A 24930-nucleotide genomic window follows, 5' to 3' on the forward strand; every position below is an offset into this window, starting at 1 on the left:
TTGTGAGTGTGTGTCTCTGTGTGTGTGTGTGTGTGTGTGTGTGTGTGTGTGTGTGTGTGCGATATCCGTACATTAATTTGCCAGTAAATATGAAACTCTTTTGTTCTCCACTCTTCTTTTTCTTCATCTACATGGGAGTCATGTTGTCGCTTGCGTTCTTATGCTGGTTGTCCAGGTTTTCGTACATGACGTCGCTGTCCTTAAGATGCATGCGGTACTGGATGCCTAGTCGAAATTAAATTCATAGAATTATGAGCGAGGGAGGGAAAGAGAGGGAGAAAGAAAGAGAGAGAGAGTGAAGAAGGAAAAAGAGAGAGGGAAAGAGAGGGAAGACAGACAGAGAGAGAGAGAGAGGTGTAATGTTTATTATTATTATTCATTTGTTGTTTTATGACAGATATTATTAGTTAGGTCCAGGAGTTTCTCCTGGTCAGGTCACCAAGGTGATCAAGGGTTTAGTTGGGAAGGATAGAGGGCAGAACTACTTGCCATGCAATCCAGTCATGCAATCCAGTGGAAGAACACAAAGTATGAGCATTGATTTCACAATTTCCCTCCTGATCATGGCTTCATAGAATTACAAAAACTGAAGTTTAAGCATAGGGGTCGAAATGAATGAAGGTTAGGTTAGGTTTAAGTTTATGTTTAGGAACAAGGGTTAGGTTAAAGTTAGTATAGTTTCAGTGAGGTTAAGGTAAGGTTTGAGGTTATAGAATTATGGCACGGCAAGGTCCACTTGCCTCTGTAATAAATCAGCTGAATTGGTGGGACAGGGGTTTTTCTTGTGCTTTTCTCTTTAGCTGGCTTCCAATAGCCTGTTTCAAAATAATCCGCTTCAAAATAATTGACTCATTTAAAATGGTCGCCAGTCCACCCATTATGGCATCATTGACCTGAACGGGGAACTCCGTTCTACTCATTCGAATTCAATGTTTACTATATCCTTCCCATCTAAATCCTTGGTCTGGTTTTATTGAGATAATATTAGCTAAGTAGTATAATATTACATTTTTGTCATTTAGCAGACGCTCTTATCCAGAGCGAATTACAGTTAGTGAGTGCATACATTTTTATTTTTCATACTGGCCCCCCGTGGGAATCGAACCCACAACCCTGGCGTTGCAAACGCCATGCTCTACCAACTGAGCTACATCCCTGCCGGCCATTCCCTCCCCTACCCTGGGCCAATTGTGCGCCGCCCCATGGGTCTCCCGGTCGCGGCCGGTAAGTGTAAGTGAAAGTAAAAATTGATATATATGTTTTAAGTGAGATTGAGACAGGCACTTACTTGAATCTGTGCTGTCAGAATCACACGTCTTTTTTTTGTTCCTGTAAACACAAAATGGTTTAGAGAGGTACCATCCATTCACATTGGAATACAAAATACTGTACTGACAGGTGACATTAGCTTTTTCTGTCTTGCATACTGAATAATAAAGCAAACTGTCATGATCAACTTGATCTTTGATTATTTCATGTTGTCAGTGTAGACTTTACTCTAAGATAAACAGACTTTGTGTTTTAGTGGTTGTTGTACAGTACTTACTTTCGACAGCATTTGTAGCATAACACACAGATCAGTGCTATGATGATGATTCCCAGAGGCACTAGGACTGCGATGAGAATGATCGTGTTCTGATCTGTGGGATGAAGGAGGAGACAGTTACAACACTGCTACGTCTGTATGCTATATCTAACAACTGCTATGTCCCAACAATGATTACCGGGTACAGTACAATACAGTACAGTGCCATACAGTACAGTACAGTATAGTACAATAGAGTACAGTCCCATACAGTACAATACAGTACAGTACAGTACAGTATAGTACAATAGAGTACAGTCCCATACAGTACAGTACAGTATAGTACAATAGAGTACAGTCCCATACAGTACAATACAGTACAGTCCCATACAGTATAGTACAATACAGTACAGTATAGTACAATACAGTACAGTCCTATACAGTACAGTACAGTATAGTACAATAGAGTACAGTCCCATACAGTATAGTACAATACAGTACAGTCCCATACAGTACAATACAGTATAGTACAATAGAGTACAGTCCCATACAGTACAGTACAGTATAGTACAATACAGTACAGTCCCATACAGTACAATACAGTATAGTACAATAGAGTACAGTCCCATACAGTATAGTACAATACAGTACAGTATAGTACAATACAGTACAGTCCCATACAGTACAGTACAGTACAGTATAGTACAATAGAGTACAGTCCCATACAGTACAGTACAGTATAGTACAATAGAGTACAGTCCCATACAGTACAATACAGTACAGTCCCATACAGTATAGTACAATACAGTACAGTATAGTACAATACAGTACAGTCCCATACAGTATAGTACAGTATCAGCTCCAGTAAATCACGTACCCAGGCCTCCGCTGGTCTCAGTCTTCTCGATCTCACACTGGTTGCCCTCGAAGCCCTCTTTACACTGGCAGGTGAATGGGTCAACTGTAGTGTTAGACTCAGAGCAGGTACCGCCATTTAGACAGGGGGAAGACAGACACGGACTCACTTAGAAGAGAGAGCGAGGAGGGGGGACAAGGAGGGGTATGTTTATTATCAAAGACGTTGCAGTCCATTTTGCACAAGGAAGTTGTTCTAATTGCAACTACTAGGGCACGAATGCATGTTCAATAGCCACACACAAACACACACACACACACTCACTTTTGTAGCAGTCACGCGTGTAGTCGAAAATGGTACAGATGTGTGTGTCGGCACAGCCCTTGGGTTGGCACACGGCACCCGAGGCCGTACATTCACACGACAGGGCACAGTCCTCTGTCACAAACTTCTCCTTGAGCTGGGTAGGAAGGGAATGGAGGGATGGAGAGAGAGAGATAGAGAAATCGAAATGGGTTAGAGAGAGTTCTACACACCACACCATACAATGTTACTGCAACAGCTGTTCTCAAATCAGTTGAGTCGTCAGATTTTGTGTCTCATCTCGATGACTGACTGCACTACATTGACCTCGTGTGGAGTAAGGTATCATTGAACACGTAACCTTCAGAGTTTAGAAACACTCTCATTGTGTATTAACTCACCTGGTAGTACCGGTCCAGGTACTGTAGGATCAGCTACACTTACTGTACTATGTTTTACTGTATTTGTACTATATTATACTGTATTTTTACTATATTCTACTGTATTAACTCACCTGGTAGTACCGGTCCAGGTACTGTAGGATCAGCTACACTTACTGTACTATGTTTTACTGTATTTGTACTATATTCTACTGTATTTTTACTATATTCTACTGTATTAACTCACCTGGTAGTACCGGTCCAGGTACTGTAGGATCAGCTACACTTACTGTACTATGTTTTACTGTATTTGTACTATATTCTACTGTATTTTTACTATATTCTACTGTATTTTTACTATATTCTACTGTATTAACTCACCGGGTAGTATCTATCCAGGTAGTTGCAGCCACACTCGCTATAAGGCACACAGCTGCCTGTGCTCATGGTGAAACCGGGGGCACACTGGCACCCCTCAACACAGGCAGTGAAGTCACAATCGGAGGGCGCGGCCAGGTCAGAGCAGGAGGCGGGGCAAGGGGACATACACTCAGAGTAGGTACTGTTGGCCACACAGCTCAGGACTAAGGGGGAGGAGAGAGGAGGGGGAGGGAGGAAGTGAAGAGAGAGGGAGAGGGGGGAGAGAGAGAGAGGGGGGAAGAGAGGACACAGGATTAGCAACAAACACATAAGGGGTGTTGAGAGGAGGACAGTTGAAAATAAGTATTACTGCCAAACTGATTTGGCAGAATCAGTTTGGCAGTTTGCTAGGGATTACTAGTGAAGAATAAAAAATAATGTCATTTTTTAAGAACACAGCAGTGAGTGAATGTATTTTTGTTGTATTTCGGATAGATTTTGTGTGTGTACGTGTGTGTGCAATAATTTGTGTGTGTAATACCTGAGTGTGTGTGCATTAGTGCATGTGTGTATATATGCGTGTGTTTGTGTGTGCATTTATGTGTCTGTGAGTGTGCGTGTGCATACATGCATTTATGTGTGTGTGACAAGGTGCATGTGTGCATTTGTGTGTGTGTTCAATAAGATCTCTGTAGTGTAGTGTGTGTGTGTGTGTGCGTGTGTGTGCATTTGTGCTTGTGTGTGCTCGTTTGTGTCTGTGTCTGCGAGTGTTTGTGTGTGTGCACACGTTTGAGAGTGTGTCTGTGTGTGTGTGTGTGCGTGTGCATGCGTTCATTTGTGTATGTGTTTAATAACATCTCTGTAGTAATGTGTTTATGTGAGACAAGGTGCGTGTGTGTGTGTGTGTGTAATGACATCTCTATAGTAGTGTGTGCAATAATAATACTTTGGTGGGCGCTTACATTTGTCCTAGTTCACACTTGTACAAGTGTGTATTAATACGCATGTGTGAATTGGACATGTGTTTTTTGCATATCCCAACTCTTCTTCTGTGTGTGTGTTTCTTACCACAGCCCAGCTGTTGTCTCCATTTGCCCAGTTTGACTCCAGCCTCCTGGCATGCCAGGGCGTACACCTCAAAGCTGTCACAACGCAGCGAGGCGGTTTCCTGATCCGCACACAGGTCAAACACACAGTCCCTAAAACACACACACACACACACACACACGATGTACAGTGAGTGGAGGGCATAGTGCAGACACACATCTGAACACTGTTGTATGAACATATAAATTAGAATATAAATTAAAGTTATGGGTTTTATTTATATATCTGCATTGCTTGCTGTTTGGGGTTTTAGGCTGGGTTTCTGTATAGCACTTTGTGACATCTGCTGATGTAAAAAGGGCTTTATAAATACATTTGATTGATTGAGAAAAAAGTATCAAAACATACCCACCTGTAGACTCCCACTAACACACAAACACTTTCTCACACACACGCACACGCACACACACACACACACAGTCTCTACTCACTCCTGGAAGCTGTTGGGCAGTAGTTGGGCGTGGCAGGCAGCGAAGGGTCCTGTAGGGTCGGATACGGCTCCACACTGTTTGTTACCATTCAACTCAGCCAGCTGAGCGTCAGTACAACCTGCTGTCTCAAAGCCAGACTCTGGGTCTGTCTCCACATCACGCCTAGGGAGAGGGAAGAGGGTGAGAAGAGGTTGAAGAAGAGGGTGAAGAAGAGGTAGAAGAAGAGGTTGAAGAAGAGGTAGAAGAAGAGGTAGAAGAAGAGGGTGAAGAAGAGGTAGAAGAAGAGGTAGAAGAAGAGGGTGAAGAAGAGGTAGAAGAAGAGGTAGAAGAAGAGGTAGAAGAAGAGGGTGAGAAGAGGTAGAAGAAGAGGGTGAGAAGAGGTTGAAGAAGAGGGTGAGAAGAGGGTGAAGAAGAGGTAGAAGAAGAGGTAGAAGAAGAGGGTGAGAATAGGGTGAAGAAGAGGGTGAAGAAGAGGTAGAGCGAAGGAGAAAAAAATAAAGGAAGGAGAAGGAGAGTCATATTTAGTTGTCTACACTCAATCATCTAAACAAACCTATTTTTCAGTTGGTTATGTTTATAAAAGATTATGAATGAATGAATGAACCAACAAATAAATTAATGAATGTGATTTGTTCATATTATGGTTCACATTTAATCGAGTGACTCCCTCCCACCTGTGCAGGTGCACCATCTTGGGGAGGTCTGCTGTCACTAGCTCCGCCCCCTGCCTGTCAGTCACTCTCCAGCTTTCTCCGAACTCGTCAAGGTTCCGCGTCACGGTTCCGTCTGGTTTCATGTACTCGTTCTTGGAGGATCCGTCGTAGTTCCCACACAGACCTCTCACCCTGTTCCTGTATGTACTTGGTAGGATCACCTCTGTTAGCGAGGGAGAAAGAGCATTGCATGAGTACAAGCAGTGCTCTTCTTAATAAGATATTTAATCATTTTATGAATTCAATAAATAAACAATTTAGTAAATTAAATGAACTTTCTAGACCATACTGTTTTTCTCCTAGCCCAGCCGATGTCTGATAACTATTTGTTGCTGCCCTATGGACATCAGCTGCCACTACAGTGCAACACAGAATGAGTCACTGGTGTAGAGTATTCTCTCTCTCTCTATCTCTCTCTCTCTCTCATCTCATCTCTATGGTTCTTGCCTTAGATGAGGACCGTAATGCTGAAGTCGGTGTGTGTCTTACCTCCGTGGATCTTGCCGTCGAAGCGGACCGTCAAGCCAAAGTCGGTGACCAGCTGGACGTTCTTAGAGTTCATTGTGATGGTCAGGCCGTCTATAGGACTGAGAGGAGGAGCCACACGCTCACCGTTCACCTACACAGGTAGTGAGAGGACATAAGAGGTTATAACTGTTCATAGAGATGACACAAGAGGTTATAACTGTTCATAGTGATGTCATAGTTGACCTGGAAGGTAACAAAGAGGAGAGTCTCATGGTTTTAGAGCTAGATTACTGTCGCAAAGGCAACTGGCATTGTTGGATTATGTTGTAAACACATTGTTATTTCAACTTAACTCACCAGTACAACTTTCTTCTGCTGGAAGCGGATGCTGACTCCATAGACATCTACATACACCTCATCCAGGTAGGAGATCTTCTTGTTGCCACCGCGACGGATGTTCTTCCCCCTGACCTGGAGGGAGGCCAGTGAGCTGAGGAGGTTGTGGCCCTCGGTCAGCATGTAGGTGTAGGGGCCCTGGAAGTGGTGGGTGAACCCATCAAACGTACGGTAGTGGGGGTCGCCGTGGATAATGCACTTGTCGAATTCTGGAGAGGGGGAGAGGGGTGGGGGGAGGAGGGAGGGAGGGAGGTGGGGCGGGGGGGGGTGGAAGAGAAAGGGAGATGAAGTAAGGTGGGGAGAGAGAGAGTGAGAGACAGAAATGTTTGTATTGAGGGAGTATAGTTGACAAATGGTAACCTTCTCCTAATAATTTGGGTAGAAATGGCAGTGTTGGGGAGTGATTTGGGGGCAAAGTTGCAGGGACTATTTTGAGAGAAGCGTTGGGACTTACTCTCAGGTTTGCAGTAGAGGTCTCCGTATTTGTCCAGAGTGCAGACAGAATCGTCCTCACATTGAAAATCTGAACAGGTGATGGAGCCACCCAGGTTACAGGTACATTTGTCATTACAGTGGTCAGTCACCCACGAGTCTCCCATCTGCAACATACACACACAGAACACACGTTAGGATTACGGCTGACTGTTTATACAGTATGTAAAGTAACCTTGTCACGATTATTGGAGTTTGGATGGTATTATGGAGAATGTGTTGTAACTGTGTCTGACTGGTGGAGTTTTGATTATTGTTCTAACCAAACTTGTTTGATAGTTGAATATCATGCAAACTATGGTACAATTATGTCTGTCATCTGACAATCACCTTAAGTTGAAAGGAAGTTTTCGGTGTTTAGTTGGTGTGTATGACTGGTAAAGTAGAGTGCGTGTAAGTGTGTATGATTGGTCAACGAAACAGTAAGCACTCACATCATGGTACTCTCCATTGGAGTCCACACATCCACACTTGGCCAGAGGAACACACTTCCCGTCGCTGAGTACGAACCCTGCATCACACTGGCACCCCTCGACACAGGTGGTGGGGGGCAGGTGGCAGAACATGGGGAACAGGTCGGCGCAGGTGGGGGGGCAGGGGGGCGTGCAGTCAGAGTAGTGGCTATTGGGGGTGCATGGCAGGGCTGGAGGGGGAAAGAGAGAGGGTGGGGTTAGACGATAATCAAAGATCCTATCTTTTTATACAGTACAGTAACAGTTACAGTAGTATTGGCTCTATGGATGGGTTTCATCTGGTAATTGCGGCATCATTGGTCGACAGTATAGGCCTACACATGTAGTTCTTTTACTAAATACATTCCAAAGCCAACTCATTTCCTTCCATTTTTATTCATTTAAATAGCATCATATGCACAACCTCCCTCCCATACTCTCTCCTTCCCTCTCACCCCACCCCACCCTCCCCCAACTCCCATCTCCCCCCATCACTTACGACAGAATGTGTTGTTTCTCCAGGCGATGGTAATCCCAGCTGACTGACAGGCCTGTGCATAGGCTTCCACGTTATCACACAGAGTGGCCTGCATGCCGTCGTATTCACACATGTCATACACGCAGTTCCCCAGGAAGGCCTCCGGGGGCAGGAAAGAGTGGCAGGGCTTGAACTTGTCGCCAAGGATGATAGAAGAACACAGGGTCTCGTACTGTTTCTCTTCTTCTGCCGTGCAGTTAGGGTGGATGCTGGGACGCTCATCTGGCGAGCACCTGGAGGGATGGAGGGAGAGATGGAGGGAGGGATGGGTTAGATGGTGGGAGGGAGAAGAGGGAGAGAGAGTGTCCAGAAATGTAACCTCCTGCCAGACCATGAGGATTAACCACCAATAAATGTTGCTAGAATGTTTCATTATACATGTTTTTTGCCAACCTTGTACAGACAGAGTGGTTTACTCTAGTGAAATGATGTACCTGGTCTATTTGAACACAGGCTTGCCTTAAGGCTTTATATATTATTAAAGATCCAGGTATCTAAAATATGAATGACATAGACAGATGGCAGTGTTTCAGGGCCACTCAGGTGTACAGTAACACATGATCTGGCCCAAAAAAAGCTTTAGTGGTTGCCTCCTGGCCTAAAGTACAAGGTCAAAGGTGAAGGATTAGAGGTTACTGACCCTGGGTCTGAGTCTCCCTCGGACTTCCAGCTGTTGCCCAGTTCGATCACGTCCTTGGCCGGCTTTCCGTCTGGCTTCAGGTTGTCGTCTTTGGCATTCATGTTGTAGTTACCACACATACCACACACCTGGAGAGATGGAGGGAAAGAGGTGTGAGTTGAAACTGAGGAAAGATATAAGAGTGTAAGTTTGTACAAGAAACAGTGTCAATTACTGTAAAAAGAGCTAACTAAAATACATTTGAATAGAATTTGAACAATTCTATGAATGAAAAGGGCAGAGAAAAGCATTTAGAAGTCCCTTCAAAATGTAGGTCTGAGCATTTTAGTATGGCCAAGACAAGTACTGTGTGAAAGTGGCTTACTTTTACCATCATTATAAGTTGTATAATACGCATTATTATACAGTAGCATTACTACAGTTGGGCTCAGTCGTACCTTGTTGAAGTACTCTCCAGGGATGGTGATCTCCAAGTGGTGGACTCCATCAAACTTCACCTTCAGGCCAAAGTCAGTGTCCAGTAGACTGTAGACACCACTACTCAAGACCCTGGCCCCGGCCACGTCGATGGACAGAGGAGTACGCACCCTGCGCCCGTCCAACTGGAGAGGAGAGAGAGAGAAATAGAGAGCGAGGGAGGAGGGTGGTAGAGAGAGAGGGGGGGGGGGGGGGGGTAAAGGAGAGGGGATTAGTGGAAATCAATAACCAATAAGGCATATGGGTTGTTGTTCCTCAAACTTGGCTATCACAGCTTCCATGGGCGGTTCCACAAAGTGGGTTAGCACCCCCATTAGCACCCCCAAAAAAGAATGTATTAGTACACCATAGATCCCTCGGCAACGACCAAGCTACCCTGCCAGCTTCATTGAGAAGATTAATAATGATCAAAACGTACCATAACGGTAACTCTACTATCCGACTAAAACATTATGAGAAAATAAAGAAAACTGTGCTCAGGATTGAGCTAAAACGTCCAACTTCTACTTTTCGGTACTCTGACAAATGTGATTCTAAGCATGCTCTCGAATGGATCCCTCCCTCACTCCCTCCCTCTGTTTTGTGTTTTCTGTCTGTTTGCTGTGATGTGACTGAGGCATAAGCCTACTTTCACCAAAAACGAACAATAAAGGTTTGAACTTGATCTCCATCTCACCAGAACTCGGTTGCTCTTCTGAAGCGTGACGGTGGCGTTGGGAAGATAGACCGTGACGGAGCGCACGTACGACGCCTCTGGTTGGCCGCGCTCCTCGTTCTTCGCCACAATGGTGAATGGAGTTACCTTGGTGGAGTTACACACCTGAGGGAGAGAGAGGGATAACGGGGGAGGAAGATGGAGGGAAGGAGATGTGTTACGGGGATCGGGAGAGATGGAGGGGAAGAGGAAGAGAGGTGGGGAGACGACGGTTACATACCTCCACCAGTGTATAGGTACAGGTGCCCATAAAGGTGTGCATGACACCATCGAAGGTGTAGTAGTGAGGATCTCCAGCCACGTGACACACACCCAAACCTGGGGAGAGACACAGAGAACAGAGACATTCATATCTGGGTTAGTGATGAATTCTTGGAGTGAGTTCTTGATAGTGTGTTTCATTTACAGGCACTGTCACATTACTTTCAATCACAAGTGAAGATGCTTAGAGCTGGTTTTCCGGACACAGATTAAGCCTAGTCCTGGACTAGGTCTTGGAAGCATGTTCAATGGAGATTCTCTGAATGCTTTTTAGTTCAGGACTAATAATGAACTATAAATCTGTATCGGGGAAACCAAAACATGTTCTGTCCCACTTACAGTAGCAAAATAAACAAAACAAAGACTATGAAAAAGCCCTGAAAGGGGGTGTGGCATTTACCTGTTGAAACACATGCCAGCTCTCCCTCCGACACCTTACACTCCTGGGCGGGGCTACACTGCCACGGCTCACAGACGATGTTGTTGCCAGGGTTACACTTACAACGCTCTGAACAGTCCAGCTCAGTGAACCAACTGTCTCCCACCTAGGACACACAAACAATGAGATATATGGACATAAGACACAGTCCCAGAGACATATTACAATCAACCATTTTAGTTAGTCAATAAACCATATAATTAACTTAGTCAATCAACCACACGAGCAACATGATCTACCCATAACAACATTCTACGAAACACTACTTTTCTACTTTTGCAAACAGATAAGTCTCAGGTCATTGTACTGACTACTATGTCAACTTTACTAGTCAAGTCATAACTCGGTTCCTCCGTTCTTACCGGTCTGTAATTGTTATCCTTGTCGGTGCAGCCACACTGGCTGGGTGGGACACACTTGTCACCACTGAGTACCAGGCCGGGGTCACACACACACCCCTCTACACAGGGCTGGGTACAGGTGGAGTTGAAGGTAGGGTTCTGACAGCTGGAAGGACAGGCGTTACCACAGGGCTCGTAGTGGCTGCCTGGGAGACACTTCAGAGCTGGGGGGAGAGGGGGAGAGAGAGAGAGAGAGAGAGAGAGAGAGAGAGAGAGAGAGAGAGAGAGAGAGAGAGAGAGAGAGAGAGAGAGAGAGAGAGAGAGAGAGAAAACATGGGTTACTGATGGGCAATGTGAATAATCTGTGTTGCTGCTGCCCAAGAAAGGGGGAGAACGGAGGGAACATGGAATTTGAATTGGTACTAAGCCTAATCCTTGTAGCACACCACTTTCACAATATTGGTGTTACCCAAGAGAGGTAGGACTCAGTACACATAAAGGACTCACAGGTGTGTTACAGCACATGGAGCACAGGTGTGTTAGTTAGACTACACACAGTCGGGAAGGTGTGTGTGTATGCGTTTGCGTGCATACCTGTGTTTCAATGTGTGTGCGTGTGTGCGCACGTGTGTGTATGTGACTTACGACAGAAGGTGTTGTTCCTCCATGCGATGGGAACTCCAGCCAAGGCACATAGGTCAGCGTAGCTCTCTATAGCCTGACACAGAGCCACCGTCTCCCCTCCCGTAGCACACTGGTCGTACACACAGTTCTCCTGGTAGATGTTGGGGGGAACCACTGCGTGGCACGGCTTGAAGATACCTGAGAGAGAATGGAGGATAGATTAATGGTGTTATATAGCTGAGACAGTGAGGAATTATCAATAAATAGTTTTTACATAGTAAAAATGATATGTAATAACACAATAGACAAACAAATGCTGTAAAACAGCTGAGAAAATAGGACAAATGGCCAATGAGTAATGGTCTTAGTAAGTTAGCTGACATTTCAGGCACAACTCTCTCATTTCGTTTAAATATAATTTCATGTTCTACAGAAATGAGAAATGGCTTTAGTGAAGGGAGACTGAAAGATACAGCACAAGTGGTGTTTAATAACATGAATATAACATGTTTTGTGAAAGAGTGAAATTGTGTATGTGGATTGAGCAAGTCTATGATTTTCTGTCTTGTGTTTCTGTCCGACAGCTTTGTGCTTCCATGCGTCTGTGTGTGTGTGTGTTTCTGTGTGTGTGTGTGTGTGTGCTTGAGTCTCACCGTTGGGGTCAGTGATCATGCCACAGCTGGTGGGTTTCTCAGCTTCTGCCTCAACCTTGGGATCACACTCCTCTTCTCCTCCACCGTGGGTACAGCTGAAAGAAGAGAGAGGCATGGAGGGATTGATGAAAGAATGGAAGGAAGGGATGAACGTCAAAGACGTCACTGTCGAGGATTGAAATGTAATCTCCTCGATGGAGTCAGACCTGTAGGTCATAATTCATACAAAAACAATGGAATCTAGGCTAAATGTAACATAGCCTGGTATCTTAGTTCAGACTATAGTTCTTCCTAACAACGCTAGATAAAGAAACACATTGAAACTGAAACATGAATGTGTGTCGTGTGTGTGTCATGTCTGTTTCAGGTGTGTGTGACTCACTCGGGGCGGTCGTCGGGCACCTGCCAGCTCTCTCCTAGTTCGTTGGTGTTGCCGGCTGGTTTACCATCTGGCTTGATGTTGTCATCACCGGGTTGACCGTTGAAGTTTCCTACAAGAACAGAGGATAAACAGAACCAGTTACTACTGCACACATCAACGGTTACTGTGCATACAAACTGCCAGCTGGGTCAGGGCTTTTCTTGCTGTGCCTGGTTTCTTTCAATCACCTTATTAGTGATAATCAATTATCTGTCATGTTTATAGATGATCATCATTGATTGATTATCTCTTACCACAGAGTCCACAGAGCAGTCCGTTGTAGGAGGAAGGCAGAGTGACGTCAGCGTGGTGGTTACCATCGAACCTCACCCTCAGGCCAAAGGTCGTATCCAAGACAACAAACTTCCCGCTTAGGTAGATCTTCACCCCATTGGTCAGAGTCACAGGAGGGGTCACCAGGGTTCCGTTGACCTGGAAGAGATGAGAGGAGAGAGTAACCATTATAAATTAGAGTTAACTTAGCAAATTGTACAGTAAATGGTTATCTATTGAGCATGTCTTTTCATGGGTATGGATTCCCGTTTTAGTATTCCATTTCAAAACATTTGCTCCCACTTTGTTCCCACTTTGCCACGATAACGTCTAAAGTCTATTTTATCGACCACACTGTGAGGCCTTATCTTGACACTTTGCCAACATAACTGAATAAACTAAGTTGATCTGTAGCTAACCTCCAATGTTCCTCACCTGTATTTTGCGTCCTTTCCCCAGGATGACGGTAATCCCGTACACTTTGATCACGACGGCTTTGATGTACGACACCACCTTGTTGCTGCCTCGGTGCTCGTTCTGGGTGTCAACGGTGAAGTACGGCATCCCAGAGGTTTCATTGCAGGGCTTGGTGAGGGTGTAGGAGCAAGAACCCATGAAGTTATGCACCCTCTTATCAAAAGAGGTGTAATGAGGGTCGCCCTGGACCGTGCAGATTCCTGTTTCTGTGGGTAGAGGAGGGTATAGAGTTTAGTTTTAGTTCAGAATATTTTGTTTTCATAGAAGTTTAAAACTTATGTTTTGAGGGAGGACTGATAGCCCCATTTACAAAATGTATTATAAAAACGTACACATTTCAAAAGCTACAAGTGCACAAAACTGAGACCCCACAATTGTATCGCGCTTTTCACCCAAAGACGCTTTTCAATCTTACCCTCAACATAATGTCCCAGTAAAATAAATGACACACGCACAATGATAAAGATATTGGCATCCGTACTCTCCCTCCTGTGTGTGTGTGTGTATCGTACCCAGTGGGTAACATCCCAACTCTCCGTCCTGCAGGCCACAGCTCTCTGTCAGAGTACAGGTGGTGTTGTGACACTGTATCACCCCCCCTCCCAGACATACACACTTCTCCTTACAGCCCTCCAGGTACCAGTCGTCACCCACCTGAAACACAAAGATGAACAAAGTTGAAGCCTTATGAACAGTATCAAGGGATTGGTGTATTTATGTAATTCCGCGTATTTTAAGCACAGTCTAAGAAAGGCACATGACTCCAACAGCATTCAGCATTCCATTAAGAGCAAAGTTGATATTCAGATACTTTTGGAAGAAAATTGAGGTTCATTATAAAGTGATTCTCCATTTTCAAACTGATCCCAAAACAGTGAAACGTGATTAAATGAATTTGAATAAAAGCATTAAAGCCTCAGTCAGTGATTTAACACCAAGAAGGTACTCACATGGTACAGGGTAAAATCAGTCACAGCAATATGAGTTATTCTTACTAGTACTAAGCTGTACTTTTGCAAACAGAGGCTAAAGCTATTTCAAATGGTTGAAATGATGACTAGGACTATAGCTAACGTTATTCCCATGAGTTTCATTTCAGCTTACTGACTACTAAGAGAGTAACAATAAAACTCTGTTCCTCCATTCCTTACCGGTCTGTAATTGTTATCCTTGTCGGTGCAGCCACACTGGCTGGGTGGGACACACTTGTCACCACTGAGTACCAGGCCGGGGTCACACACACACCCCTCTACACAGGGCTGGTTACAGGTGGAGTTGAAAGTAGGGTTCGAACAGCTGGAAGGACAGGCGTTACCACAGGGCTCGTAGTGGCTGCCTGGGGGACACTTCAGAGCTGGGGGAGCTGTGGGAATGAATAGGTTATTGATGGGTTATAATGGAAGTCAACTTTATTGCACATCAGTTTTACAATACTGCACCCAACTAACCACTCAAATCATTCCTACTGAAAGAAGATAACCCAACACCAACAACTTAGATACAATAAGAAATGATACCTGATTGAATGAGGTACCACACTGAAACACTACCAACATAATACACCCTACCACTAAACTGATCTATAAACAGAACATTTAAGATTCTCAATATTCATCAATGATTGCACTCAGTCCAGATACTAATCACCCATTAATGAAATTTCAAGAACAAGATAATCACCAGAAGATACAACAGTAACATTTGAAGATGACATCATGTGAAAAATAAATGGTTTTAGTGAAGGGGGAGACTGAAATATACAGTACACGTTGTGTGTAGTAATTTGTATATAACAGCTTTTCTGAAAGAGAGATGAGTTGAGCGATTTGCTTTTAAATCAACGTCTAGACAATGTCGTGTATGTGTGTGTGTGTTTGCATGCGCACGTATGTGTGTTTCTGTGTGTGTGTGTGTGTGTGTGTCTCACCGTTGGGGTCAGTGATCATGCCACAGCTGGTGGGTTTCTCAGCTTCTGCCTCAACCTTGGGATCACACTCCTCTTCTCCTCCACCGTGGGTACAGCTGAAAGAAGAGAGAGGCATGGAGGGATTGATGAAAGAATGGAAGGAAGGGATGAACGTCAAAGACGTCACTGTCGAGGATTGAAATGTAATCTCCTCGATGGAGTCAGACCTGTAGGTCATAATTCATACAAAAACAATGGAATCTAGGCTAAATGTAACATAGCCTGGTATCTTAGTTCAGACTATAGTTCTTCCTAACAACGCTAGATAAAGAAACACATTGAAACTGAAACATGAATGTGTGTCGTGTGTGTGTCATGTCTGTTTCAGGTGTGTGTGACTCACTCGGGGCGGTCGTCGGGCACCTGCCAGCTCTCTCCTAGTTCGTTGGTGTTGCCGGCTGGTTTACCATCTGGCTTGATGTTGTCATCACCGGGTTGACCGTTGAAGTTTCCTACAGGAATAGAGGATAGACAGAAGCAGTTACTAATGCCGTCAATTCAAGATACAAATTGATATTCAAAGAGATTTTCAGGCAATACGTCATAAATATACTGCCCACTACAAAGGGGATATGATAAAAGTGGGTGAACCAAGGGCTTTTCTTGCTGTGCCTGGTTTCTTTCAATCACCTTATTAGTGATGATCAATTATCTGTCATGTTTATAGATGATCATCATTGATTGATTATCTCTTACCACAGAGTCCACAGAGCAGTCCGTTGTAGGAGGAAGGCAGAGTGACGTCTGCGTGGTGGTTACCATCGAACCTCACCCTCAGGCCAAAGGTCGTCTCCAAGACAACAAACTGCCCGCTCAGGTAGATCTTCACCCCATTGGTCAGAGTCACAGGAGGGGTCACCAGGGTTCCGTTGACCTGGAAGAGATGAGAGGAGAGTGTAACCATTTTAAATTGGAGTTAACTTAGCAAATTGTACAATAAATGGTTATCTATTGAGCATGTATTTTCATGGGTATGGATTCCCGTTTTAGTATTCCATTTCAAAACATTTGCTCCCAGTTTGTTCCCACTTTGCCACGATAACGTCTAACGTCTATTTTATGGACCACACTGTGAGGCCTTATCTTGACACTTTGCCAACATAACTGAATAAACTAAGTTGATCTGTAGCTAACCTCCAATGTTCCTCACCTGTATTTTGCGTCCTTTCCCCAGGATGACGGTAATCCCGTACACTTTGATCACAACGGCTTTGACGTACGACACCACCTTGTTGCTGCCTCGGTGCTCGTTCTGGGTGTCAACGGTGAAGTACGGAATCCCAGAGGTTTCATTGCAGGGCTTGGTGAGGGTGTAGGAGCAAGAACCCATGAAGTTATGCACCCTCTTATCAAAAGAGGTGTAATGAGGGTCGCCCTGGACCGTGCAGATTCCTGTTTCTGTGGGTAGAGGAGGGTACAGTTTAGTTTTAGTTCATAATATTTTGTTTTCATAGAAGTTTAAAACTTATGTTTTGAGGGAGGACTGATAGCCCCATTTACAAAATGTATTATAAAAACGTACACATTTCAAAAGCTACAAGTGCACAAAACTGAGACCCAACAATTGTATTGCGCTTTTCACCCAAAGACGCTTTTCAATCTTACCCTCAACATAATGGCCCAGTAAAATAAATGGCACACACACAATGATAAAGATATTGGCATCCGTACTCTCCCTCCTGTGTGTGTGTGTGTGTGTGTATCGTACCCAGTGGGTAACATCCCAACTCTCCGTCCTGTAGGCCACAGCTCTCTGTCAGAGTACAGGTGGTGTTGTGACACTGTATCACCCCCTCCCAGACACACACACTTCTCCTTACAGCCCTCCAGGTACCAGTCGTCACCCACCTGAAACACAAAGATGAATCCTTATGAACAGTATCAAGGGATTGGTGTATTTATGTAATTCAGCGTATTTTAAGCACAGTCTAAGAAAGGCACATGACTCCAACAGCATTCAGCATTCCATTAAGAGCAAAGTTGATATTCAGATACTTTTGGAAGAAAATTGAGGTTCATTATAAAGTGATTCTCCATTTTCAAACTGATCCCAAAACAGTGAAAAGTGATTAAATGAATTTGAATAAAAGCATTAAAGCCTCAGTCAGTGATTTAACACCAAGAATGTACTCACATGGTACAGGGTAAAACCAGTCACAGCAATATGAGTTAGTCTTACTAGTACTAAGCTGTACTTTTGCAAACAGAGGCTAAAGCTATTTCAAATGGTTGAAATGATGACTAGGACTATAGCTAACGTTATTCCCATGAATTTCAGTTCAGTTTATTGACTACTAAGAGAGTAACAATAAAACTCTGTTCCTCCATTCCTTACCGGTCTGTAATTGTTATCCTTGTCGGTGCAGCCACACTGGCTGGGTGGGACACACTTGTCACCACTGAGTACCAGGCCGGGGTCACACACACACCCCTCTACACAGGGCTGGTTACAGGTGGAGTTGAAAGTAGGGTTCGAACAGCTGGAAGGACAGGCGTTACCACAGGGCTCGTAGTGGCTGCCTGGGGGACACTTCAGAGCTGGGGGGAGGTGAATAGGTTATTGATGGGTTATAATGGAAGTCAACTTTATTGCACATCAGTTTTACAATACTGAGGGGTAGAAATGTATGGGGAGAAATTAAGGGGTACTAAGACTGATCTTTGTGGCACACCACTTTCACAATATTGGTGCTTCCCAAGAGAAGGAGCACTGAATACACACACTCAGAGGACACACAGGTGTGTTACAGCACATGGAGCACAGGTGTGTTAGGCTACACACAGTCAGGTGTGTGTGTGCATGCATGTGTGTGTGTGTGTGTGTGACTTACGACAGAAGGTGTTGTTCCTCCATGCGATGGGAACTCCAGCCGAGGCACACAGATAAGCGTAGCTCTCTATAGCCTGACACAGAGCCACCGTGTCCCCTCCCGTAGCACACTGGTCGTACACACAGTTCTCCTGGTAGATGTTGGGGGGAACCACTGCGTGGCACGGCTTGAAGATACCTTGGACATCATGTGAAAAATAAATGGTTTTAGTGAAGGGGAGACTGAAATATACAGTACATGTTGTGTGTAGTAATTTGTATATAACAGCTTTTCTGAAAGAGAGAGTATGTTTGAGCATTTGCTTTTAAATCAACGTCTAGACAATGTCGTGTATGTGTGTGTGTGTTTGCATGCGCACGTATGTGTGTTTCTGTGTGTGTGTGTGTGTGTGTCTCACCGTTGGGGTCAGTGATCATGCCACAGCTGGTGGGTTTCTCAGCTTCTGCCTCAACCTTGGGATCACACTCCTCTTCTCCTCCACCGTGGGTACAGCTGAAAGAAGAGAGAGGCATGGAGGGATTGATGAAAGAATGGAAGGAAGGGATGAACGTCAAAGACGTCACTGTCGAGGATTGAAATGTAATCTCCTCGATGGAGTCAGACCTGTAGGTCATAATTCATACAAAAACAATGGAATCTAGGCTAAATGTAACATAGCCTGGTATCTTAGTTCAGACTATAGTTCTTCCTAACAACGCTAGATAAAGAAACACATTGAAACTGAAACATGAATGTGTGTCGTGTGTGTGTCATGTCTGTTTCAGGTGTGTGTGACTCACTCGGGGCGGTCGTCGGGCACCTGCCAGCTCTCTCCTAGTTCGTTGGTGTTGCCGGCTGGTTTACCATCTGGCTTGATGTTGTCATCACCGGGTTGACCGTTGAAGTTTCCTACAGGAATAGAGGATAGACAGAAGCAGTTACTAATGCCGTCAATTCAAGATACAAATTGATATTCAAAGAGATTTTCAGGCAATACGTCATAAATATACTGCCCACTACAAAGGGGATATGATAAAAGTGGGTGAACCAAGGGCTTTTCTTGCTGTGCCTGGTTTCTTTCAATCACCTTATTAGTGATGATCAATTATCTGTCATGTTTATAGATGATCATCATTGATTGATTATCTCTTACCACAGAGTCCACAGAGCAGTCCGTTGTAGGAGGGGAAGGCAGAGTGACGTCTGCGTGGTGGTTACCATCGAACCTCACCCTCAGGCCAAAGGTCGTCTCCAAGACAACAAACTGCCCGCTCAGGTAGATCTTCACCCCATTGGTCAGAGTCACAGGAGGGGTCACCAGGGTTCCGTTGACCTGGAAGAGATGAGAGGAGAGTGTAACCATTTTAAATTGGAGTTAACTTAGCAAATTGTACAATAAATGGTTATCTATTGAGCATGTATTTTCATGGGTATGGATTCCTGTTTTAGTATTCCATTTCAAAACATTTGCTCCCAGTTTGTTCCCACTTTGCCACGATAACGTCTAACGTCTATTTTATGGACCACACTGTGAGGCCTTATCTTGACACTTTGCCAACATAACTGAATAAACTAAGTTGATCTGTAGCTAACCTCCAATGTTCCTCACCTGTATTTTGCGTCCTTTCCCCAGGATGACGGTAATCCCGTACACTTTGATCACAACGGCTTTGACGCATCGACACCACCTTGTTGCTGCCTCGGTGCTCGTTCTGGGTGTCAACGGTGAAGTACGGAATCCCAGAGGTTTCATTGCAGGGCTTGGTGAGGGTGTAGGAGCAAGAACCCATGAAGTTATGCACCCTCTTATCAAAAGAGGTGTAATGAGGGTCGCCCTGGACCGTGCAGATTCCTGTTTCTGTGGGTAGAGGAGGGTACAGTTTAGTTTTAGTTCATAATATTTTGTTTTCATAGAAGTTTAAAACGTATGTTTTGAGGGAGGACTGATAGCCCCATTTACAAAATGTATTATAAAAACGTACACATTTCAAAAGCTACAAGTGCACAAAACTGAGACCCAACAATTGTATTGCGCTTTTCACCCAAAGACGCTTTTCAATCTTACCCTCAACATAATGGCCCAGTAAAATAAATGGCACACACACAATGATAAAGATATTGGCATCCGTACTCTCCCTCCTGTGTGTGTGTGTGTGTGTGTATCGTACCCAGTGGGTAACATCCCAACTCTCCGTCCTGTAGGCCACAGCTCTCTGTCAGAGTACAGGTGGTGTTGTGACACTGTATCACCCCCCCTCCCAGACACACACACTTCTCCTTACAGCCCTCCAGGTACCAGTCGTCACCCACCTGAAACACAAAGATGAATCCTTATGAACAGTATCAAGGGATTGGTGTATTTATGCAATTCAGCGTATTTTAAGCACAGTCTAAGAAAGGCACATGACTCCAAAAGCATTCAGCATTCCATTAAGAGCAAAGTTGATATTCAGATACTTTTGGAAGAAAATTGAGGTTCATTATAAAGTGATTCTCCATTTTCAAACTGATCCCAAAACAGTGAAAAGTGATTAAATGAATTTGAATAAAAGCATTAAAGCCTCAGTCAGTGATTTAACACCAAGAAGGTACTCACATGGTACAGGGTAAAATCAGTCACAGCAATATGAGTTAGTCTTACTAGTACTAAGCTGTACTTTTGCAAACAGAGGCTAAAGCTATTTCAAATGGTTGAAATGATGACTAGGACTATAGCTAACGTTATTCCCATGAATTTCAGTTCAGTTTATTGACTACTAAGAGAGTAACAATAAAACTCTGTTCCTCCATTCCTTACCGGTCTGTAATTGTTATCCTTGTCGGTGCAGCCACACTGGCTGGGTGGGACACACTTGTCACCACTGAGTACCAGGCCGGGGTCACACACACACCCCTCTACACAGGGCTGGTTACAGGTGGAGTTGAAAGTAGGGTTCGAACAGCTGGAAGGACAGGCGTTACCACAGGGCTCGTAGTGGCTGCCTGGGGGACACTTCAGAGCTGGGGGGAGGTGAATAGGTTATTGATGGGTTATAATGGAAGTCAACTTTATTGCACATCAGTTTTACAATACTGAGGGGTAGAAATGTATGGGGAGAAATTAAGGGGTACTAAGACTGATCTTTGTGGCACACCACTTTCACAATATTGGTGCTTCCCAAGAGAAGGAGCACTGAATACACACACTCAGAGGACACACAGGTGTGTTACAGCACATGGAGCACAGGTGTGTTAGGCTACACACAGTCAGGTGTGTGTGTGCATGCATGTGTGTGTGTGTGTGTGTGTGTGACTTACGACAGAAGGTGTTGTTCCTCCATGCGATGGGAACTCCAGCCGAGGCACACAGATAAGCGTAGCTCTCTATAGCCTGACACAGAGCCACCGTGTCCCCTCCCGTAGCACACTGGTCGTACACACAGTTCTCCTGGTAGATGTTGGGGGGAACCACTGCGTGGCACGGCTTGAAGATACCTTGGACATCATGTGAAAAATAAATGGTTTTAGTGAAGGGGAGACTGAAATATACAGTACACGTTGTGTGTAGTAATTTGTATATAACAGCTTTTCTGAAAGAGAGAGTATGTTTGAGCATTTGCTTTTAAATCAACGTCTAGACAATGTCGTGTATGTGTGTGTGTGTTTGCATGCGCACGTATGTGTGTTTCTGTGTGTGTGTGTGTGTGTGTGTGTGTCTCACCGTTGGGGTCAGTGATCATGCCACAGCTGGTGGGTTTCTCAGCTTCTGCCTCAACCTTGGGATCACACTCCTCTTCTCCTCCACCGTGGGTACAGCTGAAAGAAGAGAGAGGCATGGAGGGATTGATGAAAGAATGGAAGGAAGGGATGAACGTCAAAGACGTCACTGTCGAGGATTGACATTTAATCTCCTCGATGGAGTCAGACCTGTAGGTCATAATTCATACAAAAACAATGGAATCTAGGCTAAATGTAACATAGCCTGGTATCTTAGTTCAGACTATAGTTCTTCCTAACAACGCTAGATAAAGAAAAACATTGAAACTGAAACATGAATGTGTGTAGTGTGTGTGTCACGTCTGTTTCAGGTGTGTGTGACTCACTCGGGGCGGTCGTCGGGCACCTGCCAGCTCTCTCCTAGTTCGTTGGTGTTGCCGGCTGGTTTACCATCTGGCTTGATGTTGTCATCACCGGGTTGACCGTTGAAGTTTCCTACAGGAATAGAGGATAGACAGAAGCAGTTACTAATGCCGTCAATTCAAGATACAAATTGATATTCAAAGAGATTTTCAGGCAATACGTCATAAATATACTGCCCACTACAAAGGGGATATAATAAAAGTGGGTGAACCAAGGGCTTTTCTTGCTGTGCCTGGTTTCTTTCAATCACCTTATTAGTGATAATCAATTATCTGTCATGTTTATAGATGATCATCATTGATTGATTATCTCTTACCACAGAGTCCACAGAGCAGTCCGTTGTAGGAGGAAGGCAGAGTGACATCAGCGTGGTGGTTACCATCGAACCTCACCCTCAGGCCAAAGGTCGTATCCAAGACAACAAACTGCCCGCTCAGGTAGATCTTCACCCCATTGGTCAGAGTCACAGGAGGGGTCACCAGGGTTCCGTTGACCTGGAAGAGATGAGAGGAGAGAGTAACCATTATAAATTAGAGTTAACTTAGCAAATTGTACAGTAAATGGTTATCTATTGAGCATGTATTTTCATGGGTATGGATTCCCGTTTTAGTATTCCATTTCAAAACATTTGCTCCCAGTTTGTTCCCACTTTGCCACGATAACGTCTAACGTCTATTTCATGGACCACACTGTGAGGCCTTATCTTGACACTTTGCCAATATAACTGAATAAACTAAGTTGATCTGTAGCTAACCTCCAATGTTCCTCACCTGTATTTTGCGTCCTTTCCCCAGGATGACGGTAATCCCGTACACTTTGATCACGACGGCTTTGATGTACGACACCACCTTGTTGCTGCCTCGGTGCTCGTTCTGGGTGTCAACGGTGAAGTACGGCATCCCAGAGGTTTCATTGCAGGGCTTGGTGAGGGTGTAGGAGCAAGAACCCATGAAGTTATGCACCCTCTTATCAAAAGAGGTGTAATGAGGGTCGCCCTGGACCGTGCAGATTCCTGTTTCTGTGGGTAGAGTTTAGTTTTAGTCCATAATGTTTAGTCCATTTTGTACAATTTTAGAGGGAGCACTGATAGTCCTATTTAAAGTTTCCGGATTTCACTATTGATTCCATGTCATTTTAATCAACTCTTACAGTTTATACCAGGGATCATCAACTAGATTCAGCCGCGGGTCGATTTTTTCTTGAGTGGATGGTCAGGGGGCCGGAACGTAATTACAAATAATTTGTAGACTGCAAATTGACAGCAAGAAGCCCAAACAGATAAAATATTTGACTAAAGCATAATCATTTCAAACCTTGCTTACATTTGTATACGATCACACGTATCTCTCTATAATGCATGAGAATACTTTGGAACAGATTTCCAAAATTAAAATCACCTGGAGCTGATTTGCTGTTGTTTTTAGTCATTTTCTTTTTACATCATAAATAAAATCACCCGCGGTCCAAATTCGGCCCATGGGCCGTCAGTTGGGGAACCCTGGTTTATACTAAGTGGATGAAGCCCCTCACCTTCAATGTACACCATTTCATATTAATTAAATGTCCCCTGTCTGTTGTGTATCATATATTACTGTGGCATCCGTACTCTCCCTCCTGTGTGTGTGTGTGTGTGTGTGTATCGTACCCAGTGGGTAACATCCCAACTCTCCGTCCTGCAGGCCACAGCTCTCTGTCAGAGTACAGGTGGTGTTGTGACACTGTATCACCCCCCCTCCCAGACACACACACTTCTCCTTACAGCCCTCCAGGTACCAGTCGTCACCCACCTGAAAAACACACACCATGTTCAGACTACAGTACCTGACTGCCATTAATAGCCCAGTGAAAGTTGTTATTTATTTCACCTTTATTTTTTACAGGGAAGTCAACAGGTATCTTTTACAAAAAAAGTCCAACATAAGAAATACAAGATACAGTACATATAAACGTTGTGTACAGTACAGTACTGACATTTTGGAAGTGCATATTTTCATTTATATTCGGATGACTTAGCAATGTATTGCATTTATACTGTATCCTAATGTACCCTTTACCAAACCTTGATGCTTTATATAACACACTTACATTTTCAAAGTGAAAGACAGAGTCATACTCACAGGGTGGTAGTCTCCGGAGGAGTCGACACAGCCACAGTCTTTAACAGGAACACACTTGTCGTCACTGAGGATGAAGCCGGGGTTACAATCGCACCCCTCCACACACACCTCTGAACAGCCAGGGGGGCCGCTGACACCCAGGCAGGTCTCGGGACAAGAGCTCACACACATGGAGTAGGAACTGTTAGGGGGACAGGCCAGGGCTACGGAGGAAGGGTGAAAAGAAAGGGGAGGGCAGAAACAGGAACAGGAAGTTACAGGAAGATCTTCATAAATCACAAACATATTGTTACAAATCTGGGTTAAAGGGGCAGTCAGCAGTTGAAACAATAAAGCCACCTTCCCGCCCATGCTTCTATAAAAAGCTGAGGGATGGGGCTGGAGAAATGTAACTACTCTCAAGAGCTATGGATGCAAGGACTGACCATCCATGATATTAAAAGTATAGTTTAAACCATGTTTTGAGGCTATATAGTGTTTGTTTACATTTACTTTGTTTACAAACATTGGAGTAAAACAAGCTTATATTTTGGGTTCTGATGGAGTACGACAGTTGAACTAAGCTCAAGTTATATT

General features: G+C 44.3%; 1 protein-coding gene across 1 annotated transcript in view; it reads right to left on the reverse strand.

Moving 5' to 3' along the window:
• Positions 1–349: 349 nt before the first annotated feature.
• Positions 350–24930, reverse strand: part of zanl (zonadhesin, like) — a 42975-nt gene continuing 18394 nt past the window's right edge. Inside the window, exons 26-72 of the mRNA XM_045222281.1 lie at positions 24355–24557; positions 23883–24024; positions 23008–23255; positions 22554–22731; positions 22201–22309; positions 21819–21913; positions 21416–21592; positions 20916–21118; positions 20287–20428; positions 19771–19976; positions 19337–19451; positions 18919–19027; positions 18537–18631; positions 18140–18316; positions 17738–17846; positions 17017–17156; positions 16459–16706; positions 16005–16182; positions 15652–15760; positions 15270–15364; positions 14494–14705; positions 13855–13996; positions 13301–13548; positions 12847–13024; positions 12554–12662; positions 12172–12266; positions 11540–11716; positions 10916–11118; positions 10515–10659; positions 10074–10171; positions 9815–9958; positions 9099–9263; positions 8662–8789; positions 7983–8254; positions 7466–7674; positions 6994–7138; positions 6501–6748; positions 6165–6294; positions 5637–5838; positions 4963–5124; positions 4493–4623; positions 3446–3648; positions 2706–2841; positions 2403–2549; positions 1547–1640; positions 1289–1329; positions 350–815 (exon numbers count right to left, since the gene is read on the reverse strand). Coding sequence (XP_045078216.1) covers positions 670–815; positions 1289–1329; positions 1547–1640; positions 2403–2549; positions 2706–2841; positions 3446–3648; positions 4493–4623; positions 4963–5124; positions 5637–5838; positions 6165–6294; positions 6501–6748; positions 6994–7138; positions 7466–7674; positions 7983–8254; positions 8662–8789; positions 9099–9263; positions 9815–9958; positions 10074–10171; positions 10515–10659; positions 10916–11118; positions 11540–11716; positions 12172–12266; positions 12554–12662; positions 12847–13024; positions 13301–13548; positions 13855–13996; positions 14494–14705; positions 15270–15364; positions 15652–15760; positions 16005–16182; positions 16459–16706; positions 17017–17156; positions 17738–17846; positions 18140–18316; positions 18537–18631; positions 18919–19027; positions 19337–19451; positions 19771–19976; positions 20287–20428; positions 20916–21118; positions 21416–21592; positions 21819–21913; positions 22201–22309; positions 22554–22731; positions 23008–23255; positions 23883–24024; positions 24355–24557 — 7388 coding nt within the window. The 3' untranslated portion in view covers positions 350–669. The remainder of the gene's footprint in view (positions 816–1288; positions 1330–1546; positions 1641–2402; positions 2550–2705; positions 2842–3445; positions 3649–4492; positions 4624–4962; positions 5125–5636; positions 5839–6164; positions 6295–6500; positions 6749–6993; positions 7139–7465; positions 7675–7982; positions 8255–8661; positions 8790–9098; positions 9264–9814; positions 9959–10073; positions 10172–10514; positions 10660–10915; positions 11119–11539; positions 11717–12171; positions 12267–12553; positions 12663–12846; positions 13025–13300; positions 13549–13854; positions 13997–14493; positions 14706–15269; positions 15365–15651; positions 15761–16004; positions 16183–16458; positions 16707–17016; positions 17157–17737; positions 17847–18139; positions 18317–18536; positions 18632–18918; positions 19028–19336; positions 19452–19770; positions 19977–20286; positions 20429–20915; positions 21119–21415; positions 21593–21818; positions 21914–22200; positions 22310–22553; positions 22732–23007; positions 23256–23882; positions 24025–24354; positions 24558–24930) is intronic.

This window comes from Coregonus clupeaformis, chromosome 8 (assembly GCF_020615455.1).
Source record: "Coregonus clupeaformis isolate EN_2021a chromosome 8, ASM2061545v1, whole genome shotgun sequence".
NCBI lineage: Eukaryota > Metazoa > Chordata > Actinopteri > Salmoniformes > Salmonidae > Coregonus > Coregonus clupeaformis.